Source organism: Agelaius tricolor, unplaced genomic scaffold, assembly GCF_023055355.1.
Source record: "Agelaius tricolor isolate 1412-34295 unplaced genomic scaffold, bAgeTri1.0.p SCAF_15, whole genome shotgun sequence".
NCBI classification, from domain to species: Eukaryota; Metazoa; Chordata; class Aves; order Passeriformes; family Icteridae; genus Agelaius; species Agelaius tricolor.
The window spans coordinates 5838230-5862837 of NW_027269275.1; the positions used below are offsets into that span (position 1 = coordinate 5838230).

The window sequence follows — 24608 nt, forward strand, 5'->3', positions numbered from 1 at the left end:
CTTCCCTAAGGCTAGTACTATTTCTCCTTTGCACCTATCATGTATTTATTTATTGCTTCATATATGGCAGGCTTAGATGACAAATTCTCAGAAACAGCTTTTTAAAAATACGTGATCTAAAAGTTTTCACAGACTACAGAGAAAAAAACCCCAAAATTGCAAAGGCATATGAAAATTCTCTCCATTCCTCCACTGTCTCACTTTACTGTTAATGAAAATTAACAGTACATTACATGTTATAGCTAAGATATAGCCAACATTTTCAGCTTCCTTCAAATACTTGAACACTGAACACATGACCCAAGATGAAATAAATGCACATTGTGAAATTAAGGAGTATCGATGAACTCAGACCACTACAACTCCACAGTCTAAAGAGAGGGTGGTCATAATCCCCAACAGATGACAGAGAGGTCCTGAAGCTTCTTAAGGACTCAGCTGCTGCAGATGGGGGTGGTTTGGTGGAAGAGCTGTACCCACAGGGAGGTCTGCAGGACCACTTGCTATACACACAGCATGACGCTGCAATGAATTTTGGAACTCCCTAAACATGCATCATTTTAGGCTGATTTACTCAAACTGTGGGGCCATCCACAAATTGGTACAGGGATCCGATACTGAACTGAATACTCAGAGACTCCATCAACATCCATGGAACCACAACTAGTGACCCCCAAAATCCACGCTCAGCTGGCCCAGGGGAGGCTGCAGGCACTGACCCTCATTAACTCAGAGCTAAGTGGCTGATGTCTGAGCCTCTTCAGGGACCCAAACCAGGATAGTCCCAGGGGGCTCTGGTGGGTGGGTGCCTTGCAGGACACCCTGTGCTCATATTAAAGGATTTAGCTTCACGCAGGAACCAGCAAAGACCAGCACTGATCACCAGGTAAAGATCTGTTATACAAAGGCTTAAAAGTGCTCTACAGCAGAGTCTCAAGCTTGTGTTTCTTGCTGCAAAGGTGTCTGTCAGTCGTGAGGCAGCTGCTCTCCTGCATGGTTCTTCTGATGCCAAGAGCGCTCACTGAGCTGGGCCTGAGAAGAGCTGAGAAGGTGTGACTCTGCACACTGGGCTCCCTAGCGAGGATCAAGACCCGGGCATCTCGAGTGGAGATTTAATCCACAATGCCATGAGCTCTGGGGCACAGAGGGTGGCTGGTCCAATCAGACAGCCTGGCCTCACACTCAGCTCAGCGGGCTTCAGGCTCTGTGCTGGCCTAAGGTGACAGTGGGGCTGCTCAGCCTGGAGAAGAAGAGACTCAGTCAGGGCTGATGTTATCCCTCTCTTGAACTACCTGGAAGGAGGGTGGAGCCAGGTGGGGATCGGGCTCTTCTCCCAGGTAACAAGTGACAGGAATTACTAAAGCTGCACGAGGGGAAGTTGAGGCTGGACATCGGGAATAATTTTTTCACAGAAAGATGGTTAGACATTGGAATGGACTGACCGGGGAGGTAGTGGAGTCCCCATCCCTGGAGGTGTTTAAGGACTGGACGTGGCTCTCAGCGCCACGATGACAAGGTGGAGATGGGTCACAAGGGGGACGGTGTGATCTCAGAGGTCCTCTCAGCCGGCCTGGCTCTGTGGTTGCTGCCGGGGGCCGCTGCGGGCGCTGCCCGTGCCGGGCGCCGCGGGGGCGGGCGGGCGGAGGGCGCTGCGCAGCCGGTGCAGTGCGGCGGGCGGGCCCCGGCGGCTCCGCGGCCATTCCGCACGGCGGCACCGGCCTCGCACGGCGGCACCGCGGGAGCCGCCGCAGCCCCGCCATGGCCAAGGAGGGAGCGCAGCGAGCCGAGGAGACGGAGCAGATGATCGACAAGGAGGGCGGCAGGGAGGCGGCCGAGGGCGGCGCGGGCGGCAGCCTGCGCGCCGGGGACGCCAAGGAGATGCGAGCCGTGGTGCTGTCCGCCTTCGGGGGACTCAACAAGCTCCGCGTGTCCAAGAAAGCCATGCCGGAGCCGCAGGAGGGCGAGCTGAAGATCCGCGTCAAAGCCTGGTCCAGTATCGCCCCTCGCCCTCTCCTTCCCCCGGGTGCGGGCGGGTGCGGGTCCCGCGGGTGCCCCGCGGCCGGGCATCCCTGCGCTCGGAGCGCGCCCTACGCGCAGCCCCGGCTCCGACTCCCCTCACCTGTGGCTTCCCCGCGGGGCAGCCCCGCTCCCGGCCCGTCCCTGCCCCGGCGGCGCCGGCACCCCCGGCTCAGCGCCGAGCCCCGGGCTCCCGGTCCAGCGGGGTTCGTGTGCGCTCGGCAGCGGTGCGAAGGGAAGGAAATTGTCAGTGGTATTTCACGCTACCAGCTGGGAGAAGGGGGGAAAGCCTGGCCAAGTGCGTTCGGGGTTTGGGTTTCTGTGAGAAATGTGGATGCCAGATTGTGCGTGTTGCTCAGCACCTGTCTCTTTCCCTTCTGACACACTGGCTGTTGTTTTTCTCCTGGGAATCACTTACTTAAGTCAGCATCCTTTTTCATCGGAGCTGCTGTGGCAGCGTGGCCAGAGCTCGGGATAATTTCCCAGTGTTAGTCCCTGTGTCCAGGTGACAAGTGACTACGGTCTGGCAGCATCCTGAAACGTGCTTTCCTAGATGGCTTTTTTTTCTTTCTTTTTTATTTTTTTTTTCACAGACAAGCAGAGCAGACTCCTCTTTCTAGATTGCTGGTTCTTAGTGCACATGTTCCTTCGTGAAAATATGATTAATTTTTTTGAGTGACAGAAACCACATTAGGATCTTACTACACAACTTGATGTTTACCAAAGACTGAATTAATTTTGCCTAGGCAAGGATTTATCTTCTGTTGTCCTTTTCTGCTGTATGAAAACATGGTGCTTCTGGAAGATAAATTCCAAGGTGAAGGCCAAGTTGTTTACTTTAGAAGGAACTTGTGTTAAAAATGTTACTGCTATGGGGGAGTGAGCTTGTTTTGAATCATATATCAGTGGATCTGCTTCAGATTTGGAATATCTTGGTAGGTTAATGTAGCTGAGTGTCTTGACCTGTTCAGATGCTGTACTTTCCGTCCTATTCTTAATAGGGCTCATAAAGTTTGTGACCATTGTGAGTATTCCCCCTACCAAGGTGTTGCCTATGAAAAATAGTGATATCCATTAATCTGCATGAGTACTAGTAAATAATGGACTGGGATTTTTTGCATTCACATTTGGTATTGTTTTGGTTTTTTTTCTCTCTACTAGCCACAATGGGAAATGCAAGAAATTCTGTGCTAAGTGAATAGAACTAATGGTTCTTGTTTCCTGCATGTTTTTTTCCCAGCTATTGTGTTAGCAAAAGTTAACATGCAAAACTAAAAATGTTATTAGCACATGGATATATTCCTCTAAATGTGTCAGGGATTTACAGCATTTTCCAGTACCTGTATGAATTCCACTTTCATGAAACCAGTAGCTGTGTATGTGTCACAAATAGCAAGCTACCTGCACAAGAACACTTGGCTTTAAAATGGAATTGTGCAGCCACAGCTGCAGCTGCTCTCCAGGGCTGCAGTGTCTGTAGGGCTGTGTGAGTTGCAAGTGTGCTGTTTGACATCAGCAGACCTGCTCAGCTGCTCCACAGGTAACTGCCAGGTTGCACAATGCCCCCTGTGTTTTGGGAGCTTCCCTTCCTGCTGCCTGCAGGCTGGAGAGCATCTGCTTGTCATTCCTGACTGGAAATGGCCACAGGGCTGAAATGGCACCAGGTCACCAAAGTGCGCTTCCAGGCAAGGCAAAATCAATTTGCTGATCCTCTTGACCCAAGCCTGTAAATGCAGAGGATTGATTGGGATGATGATGGACTTGGGAGACAGAGAAAGGGGCTGGCTTTGCCCAGGGCAGCATGCACAGGTTGATGTGGGCAGTGCTGAACACACTCAAGATGGGCTGTTGCATTCATCAATACTTCTTACAAAACATGTATTCTGTTGAATCAGTTTTGTAGTTGGCCACCACTAGAGATGATGATTATTATTTTTTGACTCAACAAATTGATGGAGAAAAATAAGCTTTAAGAAGGATATGCACATGCTTGATAAATGGTATACATCAGTAGAAGAACAAGTTCTGTGTGGTCTCTGAATTCCCTGTGGATAAAACCAATTGAATCACATGTTTAGACCCCTTAAGTTGTATGTGTACACTTCGTAGTATGGCACTAGAAATGGAGGAGATGGAGGATGTGCTGCTATTAGCACTAAGCCAGATGAATAATTCTTTTGAAGGTCTGGAATATCAGTGATCCAATTGAAAATGTGTCAGCTGAGATGAGTCATGTGTTAGGCTCATTCAGTGACTAAGAAATGGAACAGCCATCGATGTCCAAGCTGAGTCACAGCTTCTGCATATTTCCTGAAATCATTTCTGATTGATAATGATGAAGGAGTTGAAACTCCTGTGTTTGTTTGTATTGTAATTTGCAGGCAGCAGAACGTTGGGATACAGAGTGATGAAAAGATGAGACAAGTAGCTGGAGTGAACAGAAGCCGTATTTCAGATGTGAATAAGCAATGGTGCCCTATGATTACCTCCCTCTATTGTTCTTTTTTCTCTTATAATTATTTCTTCCCTGTACTGCTGTACATGTGCATTATGAAGAATGAGGCAGAAGTGACCCTTCTGACTCTGTGACTGTGAGATAAAGGCATTTTTAAAAAACTGGAGCAGATAAAAGAAATCCTAAGTGTAACAGAGTAGTGGAAGAGAATCAGTGTTGCTCCTAAAGGCAGTCTGTTCATATGGTCTTGGTTTCTGCATAAAAAGCATGAGACCATAATTTTAAACCTTTCCTTTATGTATAGACATGGTTGGTTTTGTTTTTTGTTTTTTGTTTTGTTTTTTTTTTTAATTTTAAGATTGGGCAGTTTGCTGGCTGTGGTTAAGAGGAAGGATTTTAAGAATGCAAAACTTGATGGTCTTCTTGTTTGCTCTGTGGCTTTTCATTAATTTCAGTAATTAATTTTAGTGGATTTTTACAGTGAAATAAGAAAGACAGATCAAAAGCAGCACCTCTCCAAACCGTGTCATGGAGTGTTCTGCATGATTTGGGATTTTGAAATGGAAGGTATTGGGCATCCTCAAGTGCGTGGGATGGAACAAGGAGAAACAAATTGACTGTTGCTTTCCACATTTAAGAAAAGGGAAACAAAAATGCTGCAAAACTAAACCACAAGTATAGAGAATAATATTCAACGTCCTCAAAAGGACCTGGTGTTAAGGTAGAGCATTGCAGACTGAGAAAGTCAGATTCAGATTCAAGAGTAATTCCATATTTGATAAAGTCTGCCTCCAGTAATGCACAGTGTATCCAGTCTGTGCAGGTCACAGAGACATCCCTGCTCTGTCACAGGGAGGTTCTTGCAGAACCCTATGTCAATGTATTGATCTTGATAATTCATATCCTTTCCTATTTTCATTTGCATCCAGCTCTTGATTCAGGATTAAAAACATGCTGTGTACTGTTTGTCACTGGATTGCTTTCCATTTACACTTCTCCCTCTGCATATGCCCTTACTTAAAGTTCAGGAGTCACTTTGTCTGCAGACCAGAGCAGGCTATCCTGGTTTGCAGTGGTACAAGAAATAAATTGTGCTTAATCTCTAAACCTACCACTCTTCATGAGACATATTTTCTTGTGATGCTCTTTGCAGTCAAACTTTTCCTGAGTGTGCTGTTGATTGAATCCCAGTGAAAGAGCTGGGTGTCTTTGGTGTAGTTACAAAACTTGCCATCCATCTTTAGGCCCTCTTGGTTATTCTAAGGAAAGAAAAAAAAAAAAAAAGCTGAGTTGACCAATACACCATAATCATGCTTTCAGATCTACTGATCTTCAAATTTCTCAGGTAAAATAGAACTTCTTTCTGTCCTTCCTTCAACATGGAGAAGAGTAGGAATAAAGGCTTGTATGAGAGAAGCAGGGATGTCACAATATGTAAGAATAAAGGAGATGAAAGTGAATGAAGAAGAAACTCTCTATAAAGTGACTGGAAGTGATTAGAAAGCCTGTCAACACTCCATGGTTCAACTAGTTATTCAAACAATAAGAACACGTGATTTGATTATTGTTTACCTTGTGTTGTGTTTTTCTTCCCTTATCACACCTGTTCTAGTATAAGGCCTTGTAAGTTCATTGTAATAGAGATGAACTCCCAATATAAATTTGCTGCCCTTTGTCCACCTTTGGGGAAAAAAACAGAAGAAAAACAAATGGAGCTAGGGCAGAACTGAACTGCCAGTACTATGTCATTAGATGCAGAACTGAACATGTGCCTTTTCAAAAACTGTCTGACAATTTACTTCATGAGAAGGAATCTATTTGTGATCATTGTAATGAGCAAAGAGCAATGCCCTTTGCATATCCACCTATCTCCTTCTTGCCTACTTGTTATGACACCACAGGGTGTGCTCTGCCCAGGTTCCCTCATCACAGTCCTGCCTCCAGCTGCCTTTTCTTGCAGGAATGTAGGGAAAAGTTAACTTTGTGTAAAACGCTTGCAGTGTGGAAAGATGCCTTTAAAACACCATTGCTGAAATTAATGTACACAGACAGTGGTTGCCACCATCAGTGCTGTGGGGTTTCTGGGTTTGTGGTTTGTTTTGGAATTTTTGTCCATTTGTTTGTTCCTCTTCTCCAAACAATGGCTGCCTTGCAAGCATTTTGCTATTTGGAATTTCTCTTTCATATCAACATCACCGTGGCGATGTAGGAGGTGGTCTTACCCACTGGAGAAGACAAGATCTTTCCAAAATAATTTCAAATTTACCAGCTTAACTGTGTGAAAACCCCTCTTAACCTTCCATATGGTTGATATTATAAGCTTTGTGTATGAGTGTGGTGAAAGTTGTGGGTTCAGGTTGCTCTAAACCCTCCACCACAATTATGAATGCTTTCATTTGGTGGGATCTCCTTCCCCTCCCCAGTGACCTACATCCCCTGAATCCATGCTGTCGTTGTGCTGGGGCTGGGTGTCTGCTCTGTCTGTTAATTTGTTGGGTCTCTTCAGTCTGTCTGTGTCTTGATTAGTGTCTGACTAAGGCTGCATCTAATAAATCCTTGTGCCCATCAGTAATGTGATGTATCCAGGCAGTTGCTGGTATCACATGTGTGAGTAGGAGTGGCTGTGTGCTTGGCTAACCATAAAAACAGGGCTGTGTTTGGAACAATGGATTAATGCTGAAGTGTAATTCAGCTAGTTAGGAGTTTTAAAGTTTTAACTGTGGCAATAAGGCCAGTAATCAATATATGCACATAGCAGCTAAGTGGTGCCTTTTTGCTTTTTTTTTTAGTTTTTTTGTGGTTTTTTTTTCCTGTGGCTGCCCAGAAAACCACAAAATTTTCCTTAATAAAATTGCATACAAAAGACAATGCAAAAGTGCTTTAGGATTTTTGCAAAGCTGAGACTGCAGGGAAAGGCCTGAATTTTTTTCTGAGCATCAAACCTGAGGACTTCAAAGACCTTAATAACTTTTGAAAAAATGTACAAGCATGATCCAGGAAGGAACAGTTTTAAAACCAAAGCCTATCTGGTACTTAGCAAGTTCATGCCTGAGTTTGGAATCCTGCCTGAGACAAACACAAGATGCATTCCTGGGGTCACATCAAAGGTTAGGACAGATAGATCATGTAGCTCCTAGCCCAAAATAACTATAATGTGTGAGGCTTGGGATTTTCTTCTTAAATTGACCTGGCTTTCCTTGGCAGCTGGTAGTGCATTGGTAGCAATCAGTGTTTCAGTGTATTGAATTCTGCAATGCCTGTGTGACTGCTGAGCAGTCTGGGGCTGCTGGCAGCTGTGCTGTCCTGGCATGAGCACCCTCTGCCAGCATCCCAAGGGTGGGAATGTCTGCTGGCTCCCAGTGACCCTGCAGAGCCCAGCTTTTAATGCTGCCCTGGAGTTTTCTGGCTGTGCCATCACTCGGGTCAAGGTTTCCTCCTCTGCTTTGATCTGTGGTAATAGTCTTGATTTGATTTTTTTTCCTGTGTTTTACAGTGGTTTGAACTTTATTGATTTGATGGTGCGACAGGGGAATATTGACAACCCTCCTAAGACTCCGCTTGTTCCTGGGTTTGAATGTTCTGGAATTGTAGAAGCTCTTGGAGACAGCGTGAAAGGATTTGAGGTAATATTTTTTTTTATTTTCAAAGTGAGAGTTAAAAGTCTCATATAAATAATCACCAGTTTCTAATCCCTTCTGCTCTGCCAGTGACAGCAGCCTTCACCACCCTGTTGAGATTTGAAAGGTCGATTTTTCCTTGCTGCTTCCCAAGCGTGAGAATGACCTCTTGAATTAGTTTCTGAATCCACCACTGTCATCTCCTTCAAATCCTTCTTGAAAGTCACTTGTGCCATGTGCACATCCTGATGGCTAAATAGGAACTGGAAAGCATGAGTGATGTCCTTTAATAAAATGAAAGAAATTAAGTTAACTTGTTAAGTTTCCTTTCTTGGTTCATGTTTCCTGTCATCACTGCTCTTTTACTCAAAGCCCAGGTGCTGCTGATTCTGGTTCCAGCTTTTGATCTCGAGTTAACAGAGCCCTGTTTACAGTAAGCATTGCTTCTTACAACTGTGTGCATTAATGAGGTGCAAATTAAATTAGGATTCTGATTCTGCATATAGGACATAGTCTGATTGCTCAGGAAAAATATATATTTCACCTGACAGGTTGTGATAAATGACAGATAGTTGATGTATATAGTAAAGTTGTTATAAGTGGTTATGGACTCTTTGGTATCTCTTATGGCATAAAAGCAGCATTTTGTCCTGCCTCCTACTCCGTTATTGATATTAAACATCTATATTCACTGCAAACTTGCATTTTATTGCCTAAGTAGGTTGAAAATTTTGGAAATAAATCCTGAGTTAATACATGTCAATCTTATCTTAGTTATTTGCAGAGTCAGTCAAGTCAAAAAGGTGATCAAGTTTTCTGAATTCTTATTATATGTGGATTTTAAGAAGATATAAATATTTTTATCTAAAGACAAAATTTTTCTCTTCTCAAAGAGCTAAAATTTGTCAGTTGGATGAAGATAATGGCCAGTTTAGTTTCAACTGTGGTTTCAGTGGTGAAATCTTCTTAGGGGATTTGTCTCAGTTCCCTTCCTGCCCCATCTCTGCCTTGAAACAAGTTTGAGAACCTTTTCTGCTTCAGTAGTGCTCTAGCATCTGTACTTCATAGCTGTGCTCCATATTGAAGAATATCCTCTGAAAGGAGAATATTCTCTAGAAAGCCTCTGCTCCAGATCATCACCCTCATTTTTCAAGTTCTTGCTATTTTTAAAGGGCATCATAAGGCTACAGCATATGGTGCTTGTTTGAATAACACTGCACCTGAGTGAATGGACTGTGTCTCTTTTTAAGATGACACCTTTGTTCTGACTGTGGAGCACGCTGGTGCACTGGTGTACTCCTGTCACTGAAACCAGCCCTAGAATTTCATGTTTTACACACAGCCTTCATAGCCATGGTTGTGTTTGGGTGCTCTAGAAAAGGGCCCACACTCACAGGGATTGCTGTGCATGGGTGTGAATCCAGCAGCAGGAGAACATGCCAACATGAGGATGATGGAAGAACCTTCTCTTGGTTTCTTTATGGAGTTCTTGCACAGAGTAGGGGCTCACCAGATGCTTGGTGGCTCCTCAACATAGGTTGTTACCTCTGTCCACAGTAATGGCAAAGACTGCACCCTGTATCTTCTGACCTCCTTTCCCTGGGTAGATCTCTTCCAGTTCAAGCCCTCCTAAAATAGGTGGAATGCCTATTCCTTCTCCCATTCAAAGAAAAAGCTGCTTTCTGATGATAACAGCTGTATCAGGCTTGGTCTCTCTCCAGTTTTGGGGATGATTCTCAAGAAATGAGGGCTGATCTGACTAGGCTCTGAATAGTGTCTGTGGTGAAATGTGGTATTTAATGTTACCAAGAAGTGCCTTGGGAATCACCAAGAGGGACTTCTCTGCATTCTTTTTGGTAATTATTTGTGATTTATGGTAAGGATATAGGGCATATTAATATCTGCACTAACTAATCCTAGCAGACTTTCTATTTTAGATGCTTCTCTGAGAGCAAAAGGGAACCACAGAGTGATTACCAGTGAGGCATTGTTAATTTGAATGTTTTTCAGAAGGAGGAGGCATTTCAGTGAAATTGGAATGACAGCTCTGTTTCAGCATTCTCACTCTAAAAGAGACAATCCTTCAGAACTGTCAGCAGCCCCTTAGCTTGGAGCAAACCTGCAATATCCCACAGCAAAAGTGATGACTCAGGAGACCAAAATGTGCTTGTGCTGTAAACGTTTGCCTGAAGGCAAAAGTGTTGTGCTTTACTCCATACCAGTAGTTCCTAAGGCATTAGAGAGCATTGGTAGAGTGTAAGAGAGTATCAGGCAGATAAGCAAAGTTATTTTAGAGGGACAGCTGCTGTTTTAGTTAAAACACAAAGGCCTGGAGTTGATGCTATTCCTGTCTTATCCTGTGGCTCCATTGCAGAGCTCCTTTCATGTTAAGGATGTTGTTTTGGTTGGTGTATTCTAGAAAGGCAGAGGGTCTAAGGCAAGGTAAAAGGTAAAAGATGCCATGGAGTTGCTGGTGGCAAGGAATTATTGAGAGTTTGTAAGAGTTGTGCCTGTGAAGATTTTAATACACACTGGCCACACATCTGCTCAGTGTGGCTGTCCCTTGTAGACCCAGCAGCCCAATTTCTGCTTTAAGGTGAGTGTTGCTGTCCAAGCCTGTTGTGCCTTGTTGTTACTCTTGTCCATCTGAGAAGAGTCAGTGTCTCTGCCCTAAAAACCTGAAGCTGCAATGAAGGCCACATACAAACAGTTGAGCTTGATGTGCCTGGACCTCTGAAGGGTGCCTAGGAGCAGCCAGCTGTATCTAATATTTACAGAAAGCCTTTCTTTCTCCATAGTGAATTGTGCTTCCACTACCATATATTTTCAGAAGAAACTGAGCAGAGAAATGTTGCATTGAAAGGTAATATTTCATTGCTCCTTTAAATCTTGTCAAATTCACTTTGTAGATTTAACAGTGCCTTAAAATCCAAAGGTATATTTTTGCTGTTTAAGGTGGCTTATTTGAAGTTGTAGAACTAAATTCTGCTCTGACACATGGCTGTGGAGATTACAATCATGGATATATCTTGGTAGAATCAGTTAATAAGATGATAAAAATAGAGAGTGGTACAGATGGTGTTATCTTCTGAATGAGAGCTTTTGCCACCCTTTCATGTGCTCCATCTACCAGAGCACAAGGCCTTCCCTTCTCAATCCACAGAGAGGAAAAGTAGCTCTAAATTAGTGTGAGGACTGAGAAAACAAAGTGAAAATTATCCTAGGTATAATTTTCTTTATTCCATGCTTCCCATCAATATAATTATAACCTTTCCCCCTCATCTCTTTCTCCTTAGCAAAATTCCTGGTTATTGCTAAGAATGCTGTTACATTTGTTATTTGGGAGCTCTGCTAGCAAAAGATGATCTGTATTAGTGATAACAGAGGACTGCTCTAACAGAGAAGACTGGAGAAAAAAAAAAATAAAAAAAGGAAGAGATGGCTTTAACTTCTTTTGGTTATTTTTGTTGACATTAAACACAGTAAAAGCCCAAAGCTGAACAGTTTAATTGCTATTTTTCCAAAGATGTGGAGCACCCTTTTCCTCACAGTCAGGCAGTGTCCCACACACACCTTGAACAGGAGATTGCAGCTCTCACTGGTTGCTCTCTACAGTCTCAACTGCAGTCAGATCCTCAACGTTGTTTTCTTCCTTGTTTGTAGATTGGAGACAGAGTCATGGCTTTTGTGAACTACAATGCCTGGGCTGAAGTCGTGTGCACCCCAGTAGAATTTGTCTACAAGATCCCAGATGACATGACTTTTTCTGAGGCTGCTGCATTTCCCATGAACTTTGTAACTGCCTACATGATGCTCTTTGAGGTTGCTAACCTGAGAGAAGGAATGTCTGTGCTGGTTCACTCAGCAGGAGGTGGGGTGGTAAGTTGGAACTTCTCTTCCTTTCCTGTCCCTGAGTAACTGAAAGTCTGATGGATCCTCCTTCCTGAAATGAGCCAGAACCTGCAGTTTGATGTGATGCTCCTCTGTGTGAGGGATTGCACTGGGAGGAACTGCATCTTTTTTCCCATCAAAATGCTGATGTGAATGGTTGGCAGGAGCTTTTGGTGAAATAAAAATGTTATGGCTCTAGACTCTATGAAAAAAATCTCATGGAAAAGCCCCTAATTGGTTGTCAGCAGATCAAGGATCAAGCATTGTCTCAAATATTGCATTCCTGAAATTACACATGTTGTACTTCTATGTTAGAGAAGGGTGTGGTGGAAAGAATAAATAAGCTCCCTGCAAAAGGTATTTATATGTAACCATAATCCTCTTTATAGTAATAAATGTCCCTCTCAGAAACTCCTGCACATTCAGTGTGTGAGTGTGTGTGGTGCTTTCATTGTGAAAGATTTTCTTTTCCCCTTCTTGTAGAGGGGTTGAGAGCAGTGAAAAGTTCTCCTGTGAGCCCTGAGGAAAAGGTACAAATTCAAAATTGCAGCCAGTGGTGGCTGCTGCATGTTGTAGTTTGGACCATTCCTGAGGAGGCATTGTGTGGCACGGGCAAAGGATGAATTTCTGGGAATACCAGGCCACACAGTGAAATAAAGAGTCAGCATTTTGTGCCCTCAGTCCTTGAAGTATCTTTTAGGAAAAATCTCTTTCTTTTGAAGGTATTAAAGTTTTGTGCAAAACATTGTGATAGTTCGTTTACATTTGAAATTATGCAGTCCTTTTTCATAAGACAGATTTTATGAGCTGAGACCATTAGCAGATAGCAGCCTTTGAAACTGGAGTAGCTTTTCTGTGTTCTTGTTATGCCTTATTTATGCTAAAATAATGTTCTGTTTTCTACTGAGGTCTGGTGGGCAGCCCCAAACACGCCAGCCTTAATTCTGTGCCCTTAGCCCTTCTTTCAGGTTCTCATCTAAATGAGGGCTGTAATCAAAGGAATAAATTCATGAGTTCCCTGTACAAGGTATTTTTAGCCAGCCATAATCCCAGTGGCAGGGAAGGGTCTGTCCTGTTGGGATACTGGTGTAAATGAATGGAATTTATAATCGTATTACAAAGCACAGCCCGGCACAGAGGCTGTGCCTGACTATTGTTCTGCAGGGTTCAATCTCCTCGTGTGGAATTCAGGGCTGCTAAAGCAACATGAGGCCACACATTCAGGGGAATATTCCACAGCAATCAGAGTCTCAGCTGTAGCTCTAAGGCCACTTGCCCACCTGGCACTGTACAGACCCTGTGTGGGCTGAGCATACAGAATTAGCCCCAGAGCAATCCCTGCATGTACCTGTGTATCTAGAGAAGTTGAACCCCTCCTCTTTTTTCAGATTCCTGTGTTTCTTTCTCTTTCTGATCTCACTCACCTCTGTTATTTCCTCCTTCTTTTCCTGAAGGGCTGGTGATGCTCTGTTAATGTCAGTTCTCACATCCCTTCTGCTCTGGGGCCCAGCCTCTGTGCTGGGCTGTTCCTGGAGGGAGCTGCTGGCTTCCCCTCTCATCCCAGCTCTTCCATGGGCAGCTTTTGGCTGGTCCTCTGCTGTGGCTGCTCCAAACCTTCTCTGAGAGAAGCTAAAGGAAGGATGGGTCCTGCTTGGCTGCCAGGAGAACAAGGAGAAATCAGATCCATCACTTGCTAAGTAGTTAAATAAAGCAGAGTTTCCAAGGGAGAGGCCAGAGATGCAGGAAGAGCAGCCAGGCTGGCAGGGAGGGCTGGAGGGCTGTGCAGGATCCAGGGGGGAGGAGGGAGGCAGGGCTGGGCAGCCTGCAGGCCAGGATGCTGATCACTGTCCCAGGGGAGAGTGCCTCACACAGCCCCTTGTTTCTTGTAAGGGAACAGCATGGAGAGCAAGAACTGGAAATTTTCCCATTGCTTGATAGGTTTTCCAGGTAAAATATCACTCTGAAGATGTGTGGATTTTTTTTCTGCTAAGCAGACATAAAGATTTCAGAGGGGTCTGTGTTACTCTAATAATCTGTCTGTTAATCCTTTGAAAAATCTGACAGCTTCAGATCAAGCACATCATTCTCACAAAGGTCTTTATTAATGAACAGAAAACTGGCACTGAAGCTGCTATAAAAGAGTTATTTTTGTGCTGTTGCTTTAATAGATAGAATGCCCTTCCCCACTTTCAGCAAATCTGTCCAGTTGGTTTCTAAATGTCAGAGAAATTCCAGAGCACTTTAATGAGACAATAGGCTCCCTGTGGGACTGGGAGTTTCTAATTGTTCATTTCTCATTATGCAAGATCATTATTTTAGCTGCTTCAGGCAGTTTATGAAAAAGAACTTGTTGCTTCGAAAATGTTTGTGAGGTTCTTTGTTCTGGCTACTCAGTCCTCTTTAGGAGGATCCTGCAGCTTTTACAATAAGTGGAAACAGGGAAAATTCTCTAGGACCTTTACTCTTGTGTATTGTCTCAGTTTATTTATGTGGCCTTCTTTTGTTGATAGATACTTCTGGTAGTGAGGTAACTATAGCAATTGTCTCCTCATCTGTGCCTGGAGTGTGATTAGTAGGTTTAATGTCTGCCAGGATGCTTTAGATAAGTCAGTTTATTTATTTATTCCAGAAGTTCCAGGGGACATCAGAAGATTAGGGAGAGAAAAAGGAAACATACCAAGATAACCTGTCTTGAAAAAAGTCTCATGTGGTGTTGTGAGGTCCCCAGGATGGGGTGAGATACGAGAATTTGACTCCATGTTCTCAGAAGGCTGATTTATTATTTTATTATATTATATTAAAAGAAATGATATACTAAAACTATACTAAAGAAAGAGAGTGGATACCTCAGAAGGCTAGACAGGAATGAATAATAAAATCTGTGACTGACCAGAGTCCCAACAGAGCTGGACTGGGGTTGGTCATTAAATCAACCCAATTCACATGGAACCAATCAAAGATGCACCTGTTGGTAAGCAACCTCCAGACCACATTCCAAAGCAATCAAATAATTGTTGTTTTCATTTCTTTTCTGAGGCTTCTCAGGAGAAAAATCCTGAACATAGGAGATTTTTCAGAAAATATCCTGATAACAGCCTCAAACACCTGTCCCTGTGTGACAGACCTGACTCCTGCTCCATGTTCCAAACCAGATGCCCCCTCCCTGGAGAGAGCATCCTGCCATCTTCCCTGGTCATGGAAGGAGATGTGGCCCTTGCAGGGAAGCCCCTGGTGTCCCCTGAGGGGACAAGAGGACACCCCAGCTCTGCTCCTGGCCCGTGGGACATTTCCCCCTTCCCTGGGGGGAGCAGGAGCTGTGCAGGGGAGTGAAGGCAGAAATGACATTTGGTTTTCACAGGGCCAGCTGGTTGATTTTGATTGCTTGGAAAAGGGGCTGCTTTGGCTCTCCTGGCTCTTTTATCCTCCCTGGGACAGGGGCAGTGAAGAGAGGGCGAATCTCAGCTCCCAGCCTGGGCAGGGAAGGAGGCTGGAGATATTTCAGGAGCCTCCTCAGAGAGCACAGAGCAGGCTCACAGTGGCATTCCATGGTTCCCTCAGGCTCTGACAAGAGATGAACACTTTTCAAGTCCTGCTGCTGACTAAGATCTAACAAAGTTGCCATTTGCTCCCCTTTCAGGCCTCTGCTTGGCAGCACGCTTAGAACTTCTGATTAAACTGTTAAATTGAGTAGCAGGGCAATAGAATTGTCTCATACAAATAGAGTTTAAATGCTTTAAGCTACAGAAATGTTCAAGTGCCCTTCTGAACTGATTGCTAAATCAGGGAGAAAGCCAGCTAACACTAAACATCATAAATACACATTAATGCTCAAAAAATGACTTTGCAAGAACACATGACTTACTGTAGGACATATATTGGTCTGTCTTAACTGTATAACACTGCAGTTAATGTTTGAAATGACTGTAAGACAATGGAAGAGCAGCTCCCTTCACAAATATACTCCCACATCCCTTTGAAGTGAAGCAAAATGACAACTGAAGAAAATACCCCAAAACTCCTGAGCAGTGTGCACCCTGCTGGGACTGGTCTGCCCCAAGAGGCAATTAGTTCTTTAAAATAAATACTCTCTAAGTCAGTGCATTCTGTGCAAGTCACAGCACAGGCTTGTATGAGATTATAAAGTTTTGCTCACAATTATTTATGTAAACTGTTGAATTAGTATAAATACAGGGGTGTTGTAGTAAAAGAAATTGAAAAAAAACCATGATGCTTTTCTCCTTAAGCTTCAATAAATCCAGTTCCCATTTCTGTGACATCTACCTGGAAAATTAATTCCTCCAGGGCTCTATATTTGTGAGAGAGAGCCATTATGTCCACTTGCTTGTTTGTTTGTTCTTCATGTACTTCCTATTCTGAATATTTAGAGCACAAAGCTTTGGTTATTTACCAAGATTTTGTAAACACCAGTCTCATCACTTAACTCCTCAGACTCAAGGCAGGATTATTAGCACTTCTTTAGCAGTTTGATCTTGCAGATGCTAAAAATAAGCCACCTTCCATGCAGGAGCATTGACTGCTTCTCCTGGAGATGATGTCTGACCTTCCCTTTCAGGCTCAGCAGCAAAGGAAGTGCAAGCAGAGTAAGTTACAGATGCAGTTCTCATGTGTGAATTTGGAGGGTAAATCTGACTTGGCAACAGATTTAGGCCATCCTGGCAGGATTTGTTACTGCTTGGCAGGAGCCCTCTTTTTTATTGTGTCTCCCCTGCATAAATTGCAAATATTTGAGGATGTGTTCCCAGCTGAATCACTGAAGTGGTGATATTTTATCTGACAAAGAACTGGCATTTCTTAGTGAATGTAGTCACCTGCTATCACAGACAGCATATAGGAACCCTTGAGGAGAATGATCTAATTTCTTCCTGAAAAAAACACTTGTGTTTATCTCTTCAGATTCCCTCCACTCTGTCTTACCCAGTGAGAACTTTCCAGACCTTATTCATGGCCAGTAACTGCATCTTTGTTCTTTTAGAGTTAATGTATCTTTTATTTAATGATGTTTTCCATTAATTAAAATTAGGTCCTCTTTCTTCTTGGGGCACTTCTTTTAGATCTTTTTGGTAGGATATATATGTTTACAGCTACAACAAGCTCAGCATGAAATCTCTCCTTGGCCTGTATTTTTCAGGCTGAAGGCAGGTTTGTTTGCTCATACCCTGTTTTTGTAAGGTTAGATGTCTGTTTCCTGGGTTGTCCTCCAGGCAGATGTGGATGTGTTTCCTGGGTTCTGAGCAGCAATAAGATGGTAGGAGAGCCAGATCCTGTTAGAACAGATCTCACAGCATTCCTGATCCTTTTAAATATTGTATGGGTGGGCTGCTCTGCCTGCACTTAGCAGGGAGGAGCACATTAAACAGCACTCCTGAGTTTGAGTCAGAGCTCCCTGAGTGTGAGTAATTAGGATTGACTCTTCTCCTCTGCTGGTCTTGGCCAGCCCACTGTGGCAGGGCATCACTCCAGCCCACTTTGCTGACACCTTCCCCTGCTACTTCTGTTCTCATATTAGCAGTTCAGAGCTGTTCTGCACTTGATGAGGAGCTTTCCTCTTGTTTCACCTCCAGCATCCAAGGAAGGGATAAACCAGCTCACACGCTGTGTCTCCAGGTCTGGGCTGCTCCACGTGCCCAGCTGTTGGAGCCAGGCAGGGCAGTGGAGGCTGAGCTGCTGGTAAAGGCTTCTGAGACCATGGATGTGCTCCCTCAGCAGCACCAGAGAGTCCTGGTGCTACAGCCCAGCCCATTTCCAGACACTGCCTCAGAGCACAATCTGCTCATCAAACACAAAAGCCCAGCCAGCCATGCACAGAAAGCAATTTCCCTGAGCAGAGCTGCAGCCTTTGAAGGGCCTTTCTTTTTGCCTCTCACAGCCCTGCACTCCAGGGGACAGGTCCTGTCCCCAGGTCACAGGCAGTGCTCAGCTCTCCCCTGGCTGTTCTGCCTGTGCAGGTGGAGTTTGTGTCCCCTGGCAGGGTTTTGCTCGGGTGGCTCCCCTGAGCTGCAGAGGATTTGTGCCGGATGGAGATCCAGCCCTGAGGTTTTGATGTAGCTCAGCTGCACAATTTTGCAAAGGGGTAAGAAAAACACACCCTGCTAATTGTTGCAGAAAATGTTTTGAGGGTGAGAGAGATCATTATCTCAGGGTCACTCTCCCCTTGCCTCCACTCCAAAACTCATTTGTGCTATGCTGAGTGTAGCAGATGCTGCCTTATGCTTGTCCAATAATCACATTTTAGTTTGTCCACTCTGCAGTGTTCACCCGGTGTTAGGTTTCCAATTTCCCCTGCTGTAATTGGGAAATGACACCTTCAGGAGATGAAATGTTGTGCATCAGACTTCACCTAACACCAGTGAAGAGTTTCCCTGACGCCACAAGATCAGTAGATGATTCCCCTTGCAGTTTCTTTCTGTGTTTGAGTACTTCACAGCACCTTCAGGTATGCTGAGGTGGAATTAAAGCATTTTGGAACTTGGATTCTTCTCACATCCAGTTCCAGACAAGTTTCTTGTGAAAGATTAAGTCTGATTGCTCTTTTTAAAAATGCTGTAGCACCTTTAGGCTGCAGAAATATATCATAGAAATGGTAATTCTTCACTGATGCAGTTCTGCAGGGTGGTATCTTCTACATGGTTTATTCTCTCCTGCTACCAGGCTGCCCTCAGTTTACACAGTAGCAAAAAGATGCTTTCTTGAAAGCTGTAATTCAGTGTGCAGCTGCAGTCAGGCTGGTGGCATTAGATCAGATGCTTTTGGAAAGCCACTCACTTGTACACCTTATTTATATTTCATCCAGCATTATGTTTGTGTTAACAAGGCAATTAGATTAGTAAGTTTCATTCTATTCATGCTTTCTATATTGACTTTCAAATATTGATGACTTCTTTTCTTTGAGATTGTTGAAATGCATTAAACAGTCTATTTCATTGTTACTGCCTAGAAAACTGCTTTTCCATTTTTAAGTGATTATCTTGGTATGAGAGGTTTCCAATCCTGCAGGCTTAGACTTGGGTTTTAAAGCAATGGAATGTGAAGAATTTTTTTTTCCTGGATCTCAAACTACTGTAATGCTATAAATTTATATTAATTTCTGTAATAATCGTATGTGTAGATTAGGTTCAACATACTGGTTTTATGAATTCACAGGATACCTTGAAAAGGAATCCATCAAGCAGACTGTGAAGCTGGGGAGACACATCCAGCATTAGCAGACATCCTTCATTCCACAAGCTATTAATTTCTTTAATCTCAGCTATTCAATCCAAGCTATTAATTTCTCTAAGGTTTCACCACATGATGTTCTGCCTCACTGGAAGTGTTCAAAAAATGTGTGGATGTGGCACTTCAGGATGACTTAGTGATAAAACATGGTGATGGTGCAGAGTTGGTGGCTGGACTTGATGGTCTTGGAGGTCTTTTCCATCCAGAATGACTCTCTGATTCTGTGATAAGTAGAATATAAAATATATGAGTATATTGAAGGTGATTAATTCCACTTTAAGGGAATATTGTGTAACCATGTCTATCTCTTCAGTGAATCACCTGATTAATTTTCTGTTCCCAAAGACTGCTAATACCTAAATTCCATTAAAGGTAACATTAATTGTCCAATTGATAATTATTTCTTGCCATTAAAACTTACTAGTCTTCCGAGGTTCAGAAAGCAAGAATCTGGTCAGTACTTCTGTGTGGAAATTAGCAATATATATGAAAAAAATTCGATATGTGAAAAATATTTTTCAAGCCATGCTTGTGTAATTTAGCATCCTCTTGGAAGGTTTTGGAGTTGATGCACTATTTCTGCTCGCATGGTTCTTGCTTCCAAAGCCAGGGAGGCTGGTAGCAGAGTTGATGAGGTTTTGCCTGGGCAGGGAGGAGACAGAAAAGCCTCGTGTCCCTGTTTGCCACAGGGCAGTTGTCAGGATCCAAGTGACAGGACAGGGCTTCAGCAGCAAAACCCTTTGTGGGTGCTTCATTTGTGACTCGTGGGTATTCTGAGCACTGGTCTCAGTATTTGCAATTAAAATGTTAAACCTGCTGAACAGTGTTGACTAATTCAGAGGCAGCTGCATGATTTGAGGGATTAGAAAGGAGACTTAAGAGTGACTTGCATAGCCACAGTGCTGTTTTGGAGCTTAGCTGAATTCCACAGAAATTAGGGAGATGGTTGAGTTCATAGGTTGAGTTCAGTTCTCCTGTTTTGATGGGGAAAGTGTGAACAGTCCAATATCAGCCTTTATTCCTACATTTCTGATAGAGCAGCTAAAAATACTTTGCACAGAAATAAGTAAGAGTCAACTTCAAATTAAGATTTCAGAAAACTGCAGAAGAGTGTTTTGTGGAATTCCTTCAAAACACTTCATCCAATTATAAAAGAACTGGTCATATGAGTCAGTTGTAGGCTTCAAATACCTACAGAAAGCTGGAAGGTATTCCCAGCTGATCTGGGATTTTAGATAAGCTTATCTCTGTGGAGAGGGAGAGGTGTACTATGGAGTTTGAGTCAGGAGGAAAATAGGGTATTCACATCCCAATGTTTTTGTGCATTTCTCCTATTCATCTGACTGTCAATTTGTTAAATGTTAATCGTCTTCTCCAGGATAAAAATCAACATGCTTTCTTCTTGAATATTTGACCTTTTAAACATTCAGTGGTTTTGATTCAGGATATATTCATTAGCCCTTCTCTGCCCAAGTTAGATTGAAAATGCAGAAAACTAATTAGAGAATAGATCAATAATGTCAGAATTTCATTCAACTACCATGCATTATAAATTACTGATTTATCTAAATCACTGTGGGTGTTGGGTTTCTGCGAGACACAGAAAGTGAGAAAAGAGGATTGCTTATGAAAATTACTAAGAAAAGAACAGCAACAAAATCTGCAATTTTTTTTTCTTTTAATTCTATATTTCATTATTTGTGGAGGCTAAAATCTGGGAATGGTTTATAATGAGATGGTAAGTAAAAGAGAAATGAAGTATGAGAACAGTGAAACATTTTCTTCTCCCTGAAAACATTACATCTTTCAAGATGAGGCCCTTCAGGACTGGATTTTCCTATGATTTTTGAGAGATTAGGGATTCCAATCCAGGAAAATGATGGATAACTTTAAAAAGAAGAGGTCATTTTTGATTTGGGGTTGGATTTACCATGCCAGGAGTAAGCATCATTACCTGTGAGCTTCTCTGAGCTGCTGGACAAGCTGTTCAATCTGCTGTGGTGTTCCATCCCTCACCTGCAAAGCAGGAATAAGAGTGATCCCTTCTCTTGCTCCCTTTTCTGTGTCTGTTTGCCTGTCTAAAGGATCTCCTAAGCTGTGCCTTGCTGAGCAGGCATTTACTGAGTAACCCAGCAGGAAACCACTCTGAAATTCCTGGGTGCCACCATATATAAATAATAACCTTGCCCTCTCTGGTGATGCTCAGCTTGGAGTTACATTCAGCAGAGTACATGAGGATGCCAAGACCTCCAGGGTATGCAGGGTTAGCTAATTATCCTGCTCTAAATAAAACCCAAGTGCTAATTACTGGGATGTACAACTAATAATCAGGGTTTCTGGTTGGAGGGAACAGAAATGTGTTTGTCCCTGGGTGGTTTTACTAGTCATGCATGCAGTTTACAAATGACAATCTTTAGGCTGTAGATGTAAGTAAGAGTCTGCTGAATTCCATCTCACAGTTTTTTAGAATGACAGTGCCTTTTTTTTAACTTCTGGGTATGTCCATGTAACTGGGCTGGCTCCAGTGGAATAATGTGGTTGCAAGAAGAGGTAGGGTGTAGCTACGTGTCATGGTTTGATGCTGGCACAATGCCAGTGCCCCCATGAAAATACCTTCTCCCTGGTGTCTGCTGTGAGATGTGACCAGGAATAAGCAAAGCAGGCCCCCACTCAGAAATAAAGAAAAAAAACTTTATTAACTAAACTACAACTCTAAGTAAAAAGAAACACACAGGGAAAATGAAAACCTTCCAAAAACATTTCCTCCTCCCCCCACCAAATTACAATACATCCATCCCCCAAATTTCAACTCTCAGTCCATCACCACCCTTTAGATAATCAGTCCTCAGTTCATCAAGAGGAGAGGAGTCCTTCTTGTGCCATGGGCTTCCCCTGGAAACACAGCTGAAGCCTCGTGTGTTTCCGTGTCACTCGTGGCACTGCCCGGAGAACATTTGCCATCGTGACCTCTTCATGTCCAGTGCTCTCACCACTGCACATGGACCAGAGCTGCTCCTAGGGTTGTCTTTTTAAGGATGCTTTGTCCTGTTCCAAAAAGAGCACAGTCTCACCTTTGGGACACCTGTCACCCCCACATTTCACCTCCTGGGGCTGAGGGGTCTCAACACTGAACCCTCTTGGCTCTGAGCCATTGCCTCCCCCTGGATGCAGTCTCTGTGTCACAGGAAACATGGTTCTGTCCATGGCTATAACAAGAAGAGTCCAGTTAAAACCACTCCATCATCTCTTCCCACCTAAGATTCTGCTCTACTCTTCCACATCTTTCACTTGCCCAGGCCTTCACACTTGCACATTTCCTTCTTCCATTCTTCCATTTCATCTCTATCTCTCTTCTAGGAAAGGTTAATGTTCTGCAAAGTTTTCATTGTCCAAAAAAGAGTTAAAAGCTCCCACAGTGGCCGGACACCTTGTCGCTGCACCCCCCCCCTTCTCCTGCTCGCAGGGCCTTGCTGCCGGCACAGGCCCATGTTTATCAAGTTTCAAGGTAACACAGTCCCAAGCACAGGCTGTATTCTCTCTCTCTCTCTCCTGGGGGGGCTGCCCGATGCCTCCTGGTGCTTCTCCCACCCTTTCATGCCGGGGCCTCTTCACCTCCCATCTCTGTCCAAGGCTCGGCCTACCTCACCCGGCCTCATGGCTCCCCTTCCCCTGCCCAGCATGCCCAGTAGCAGCAGCTGGACAGGGGGGAGACCCGAGCTCTTTCCCCACTGGAACCCAAGAGAGCTTCCCCCAGGAGTGCTCTGCTTTTAACCCCTGTGTTCTCAGAGGCATATCCCATGTCCCCAGTGGCCACACCAGGTGCCAATATTCAAAGCTGAACACCTATTGGTGACCGCAGCATATCCCAGAAAACCTACTTCCTCTGAAACCATGACACTACCAAACATCTGGTTTCCTTTTGTTGGTGTTTTAAGAGTAAAAAAAAAACCTAGGGTCATAGTAAGATGACTTTTTAGGATGGTTTTTGAAATCTAGATGGCTCAGCTGTTAAGCTTCCCTTCTCTCAGCCTCATGAAATTAGAGGTCAAAATTCAATAAAGGCCTTCTGGAACCCAAAACTGGAAACTCAAAGTACAGACATCTGATTGCACAAATTCTTCAATGCCCCAAGTGCTACCCAAAGGCTGGCATAGCATCTGATGGATCCCACTGGGCTCCTGCCCAGACCAGGAGGAAGAATGATTTTCCTGGACATGCTCTAGGCTGTTTATCCCTTTTGCAGTTGATCACTTTTTTCTGGGGCCCTGCTTAAGCAGACCTCTCTTGGTGTGACTGGGGGCTATTCCTGCATTTTGAATAATCAGTAATAGCTGTTGTTATCAATAAGAGGTAGAGCAGATTTTCTTTATTATGCAGCACTAGTTACAGCAACTTGCTGTCTCCCACTGAGACCATAAGGAGACATGATCCGACTGTATTAGGACTGCTTTGTCTTCAGAATATCCTTGTGATTTAGGTGTCTTCTTTCCTGTGGCTGAACTGCATTTCAGTGGAAATAAACTAGTTTGGGAAGTGCTTGCACATGCTTGGTCTCGGGTTTTGCTGTGTCAGGAGGGAATGGGCAGCTGCAAACTCTGTCAACCAATTTCCATGTCAGTGAACTAACATAATAATGTGTTTGCAGGGTCAAGCTGTTGCTCAGCTCTGTTCAACCATTCCCAATGTTACTGTTTTTGGAACAGCTTCATCTTTCAAACATGAAGCAATCAAAAATTCGGTAACTCACCTGTTTGACAGGAACGCAGACTATGTTCAAGAAGTAAAAAGGTAATCTTGTGTTCTCCTGAGTCAGGTCTGTATAGTATCTGGTAAAATACTATGAAAGGCACCAGGCTGATCATATTTATGGGAAGAGACTACATTTGTGAGTTTGGGAGCTGTAGTTTATTCCAGTTATTCCATCTGTCCACAAGGGACAGGATAGTAAGCATCTCCCTATGTCTTGAGAAGCAACATGAAATTTTTCAATCCCTGTCCCTATTTGGACATCTGTTGTGAGCAAAATAAATTAAGTGAAAGAAACTAAATGTCTTAACAGAAGGATGTACTTTGCCTTCATTTGCATATGTACTTGCTTACTGTAATGCACCAAATAAGATATTTTCAGTGAATTTGTAAGGTATCCAGGTTTTGGAGTTCTCCAGTGTACTTTTATCTGCCTGGGTTTTTATCCTCTGCCAGGGATTGATATCAGAGCACATGATGTCTGCTTTAATTTCAGATCCTTAGATTCTGTTTGTTTGCATTCAGATTAAAATCATCCTGTTGCCTTTTGAAGTCATCGTGTGTGTTTCTGTTTATGTGCTTTCAAACACTTTGTTTTTCAGTTTGTCTAACTGTTGATACTGGTGTTGGTGGAGGTGGCAGAACTT

General features: G+C 43.6%; 1 protein-coding gene across 1 annotated transcript in view; it reads left to right on the forward strand.

Moving 5' to 3' along the window:
* The first annotated feature begins 1641 nt into the window (after window positions 1-1641).
* Window positions 1642-24608, forward strand: part of VAT1L (vesicle amine transport 1 like) — a 57028-nt gene continuing 34061 nt past the window's right edge. The window contains exons 1-4 of the mRNA XM_071440267.1: window positions 1642-1988; window positions 7965-8094; window positions 11752-11967; window positions 23861-24003. Of these exons, the coding sequence (XP_071296368.1) occupies window positions 1759-1988; window positions 7965-8094; window positions 11752-11967; window positions 23861-24003 (719 nt within the window). The 5' untranslated portion in view covers window positions 1642-1758. The remainder of the gene's footprint in view (window positions 1989-7964; window positions 8095-11751; window positions 11968-23860; window positions 24004-24608) is intronic.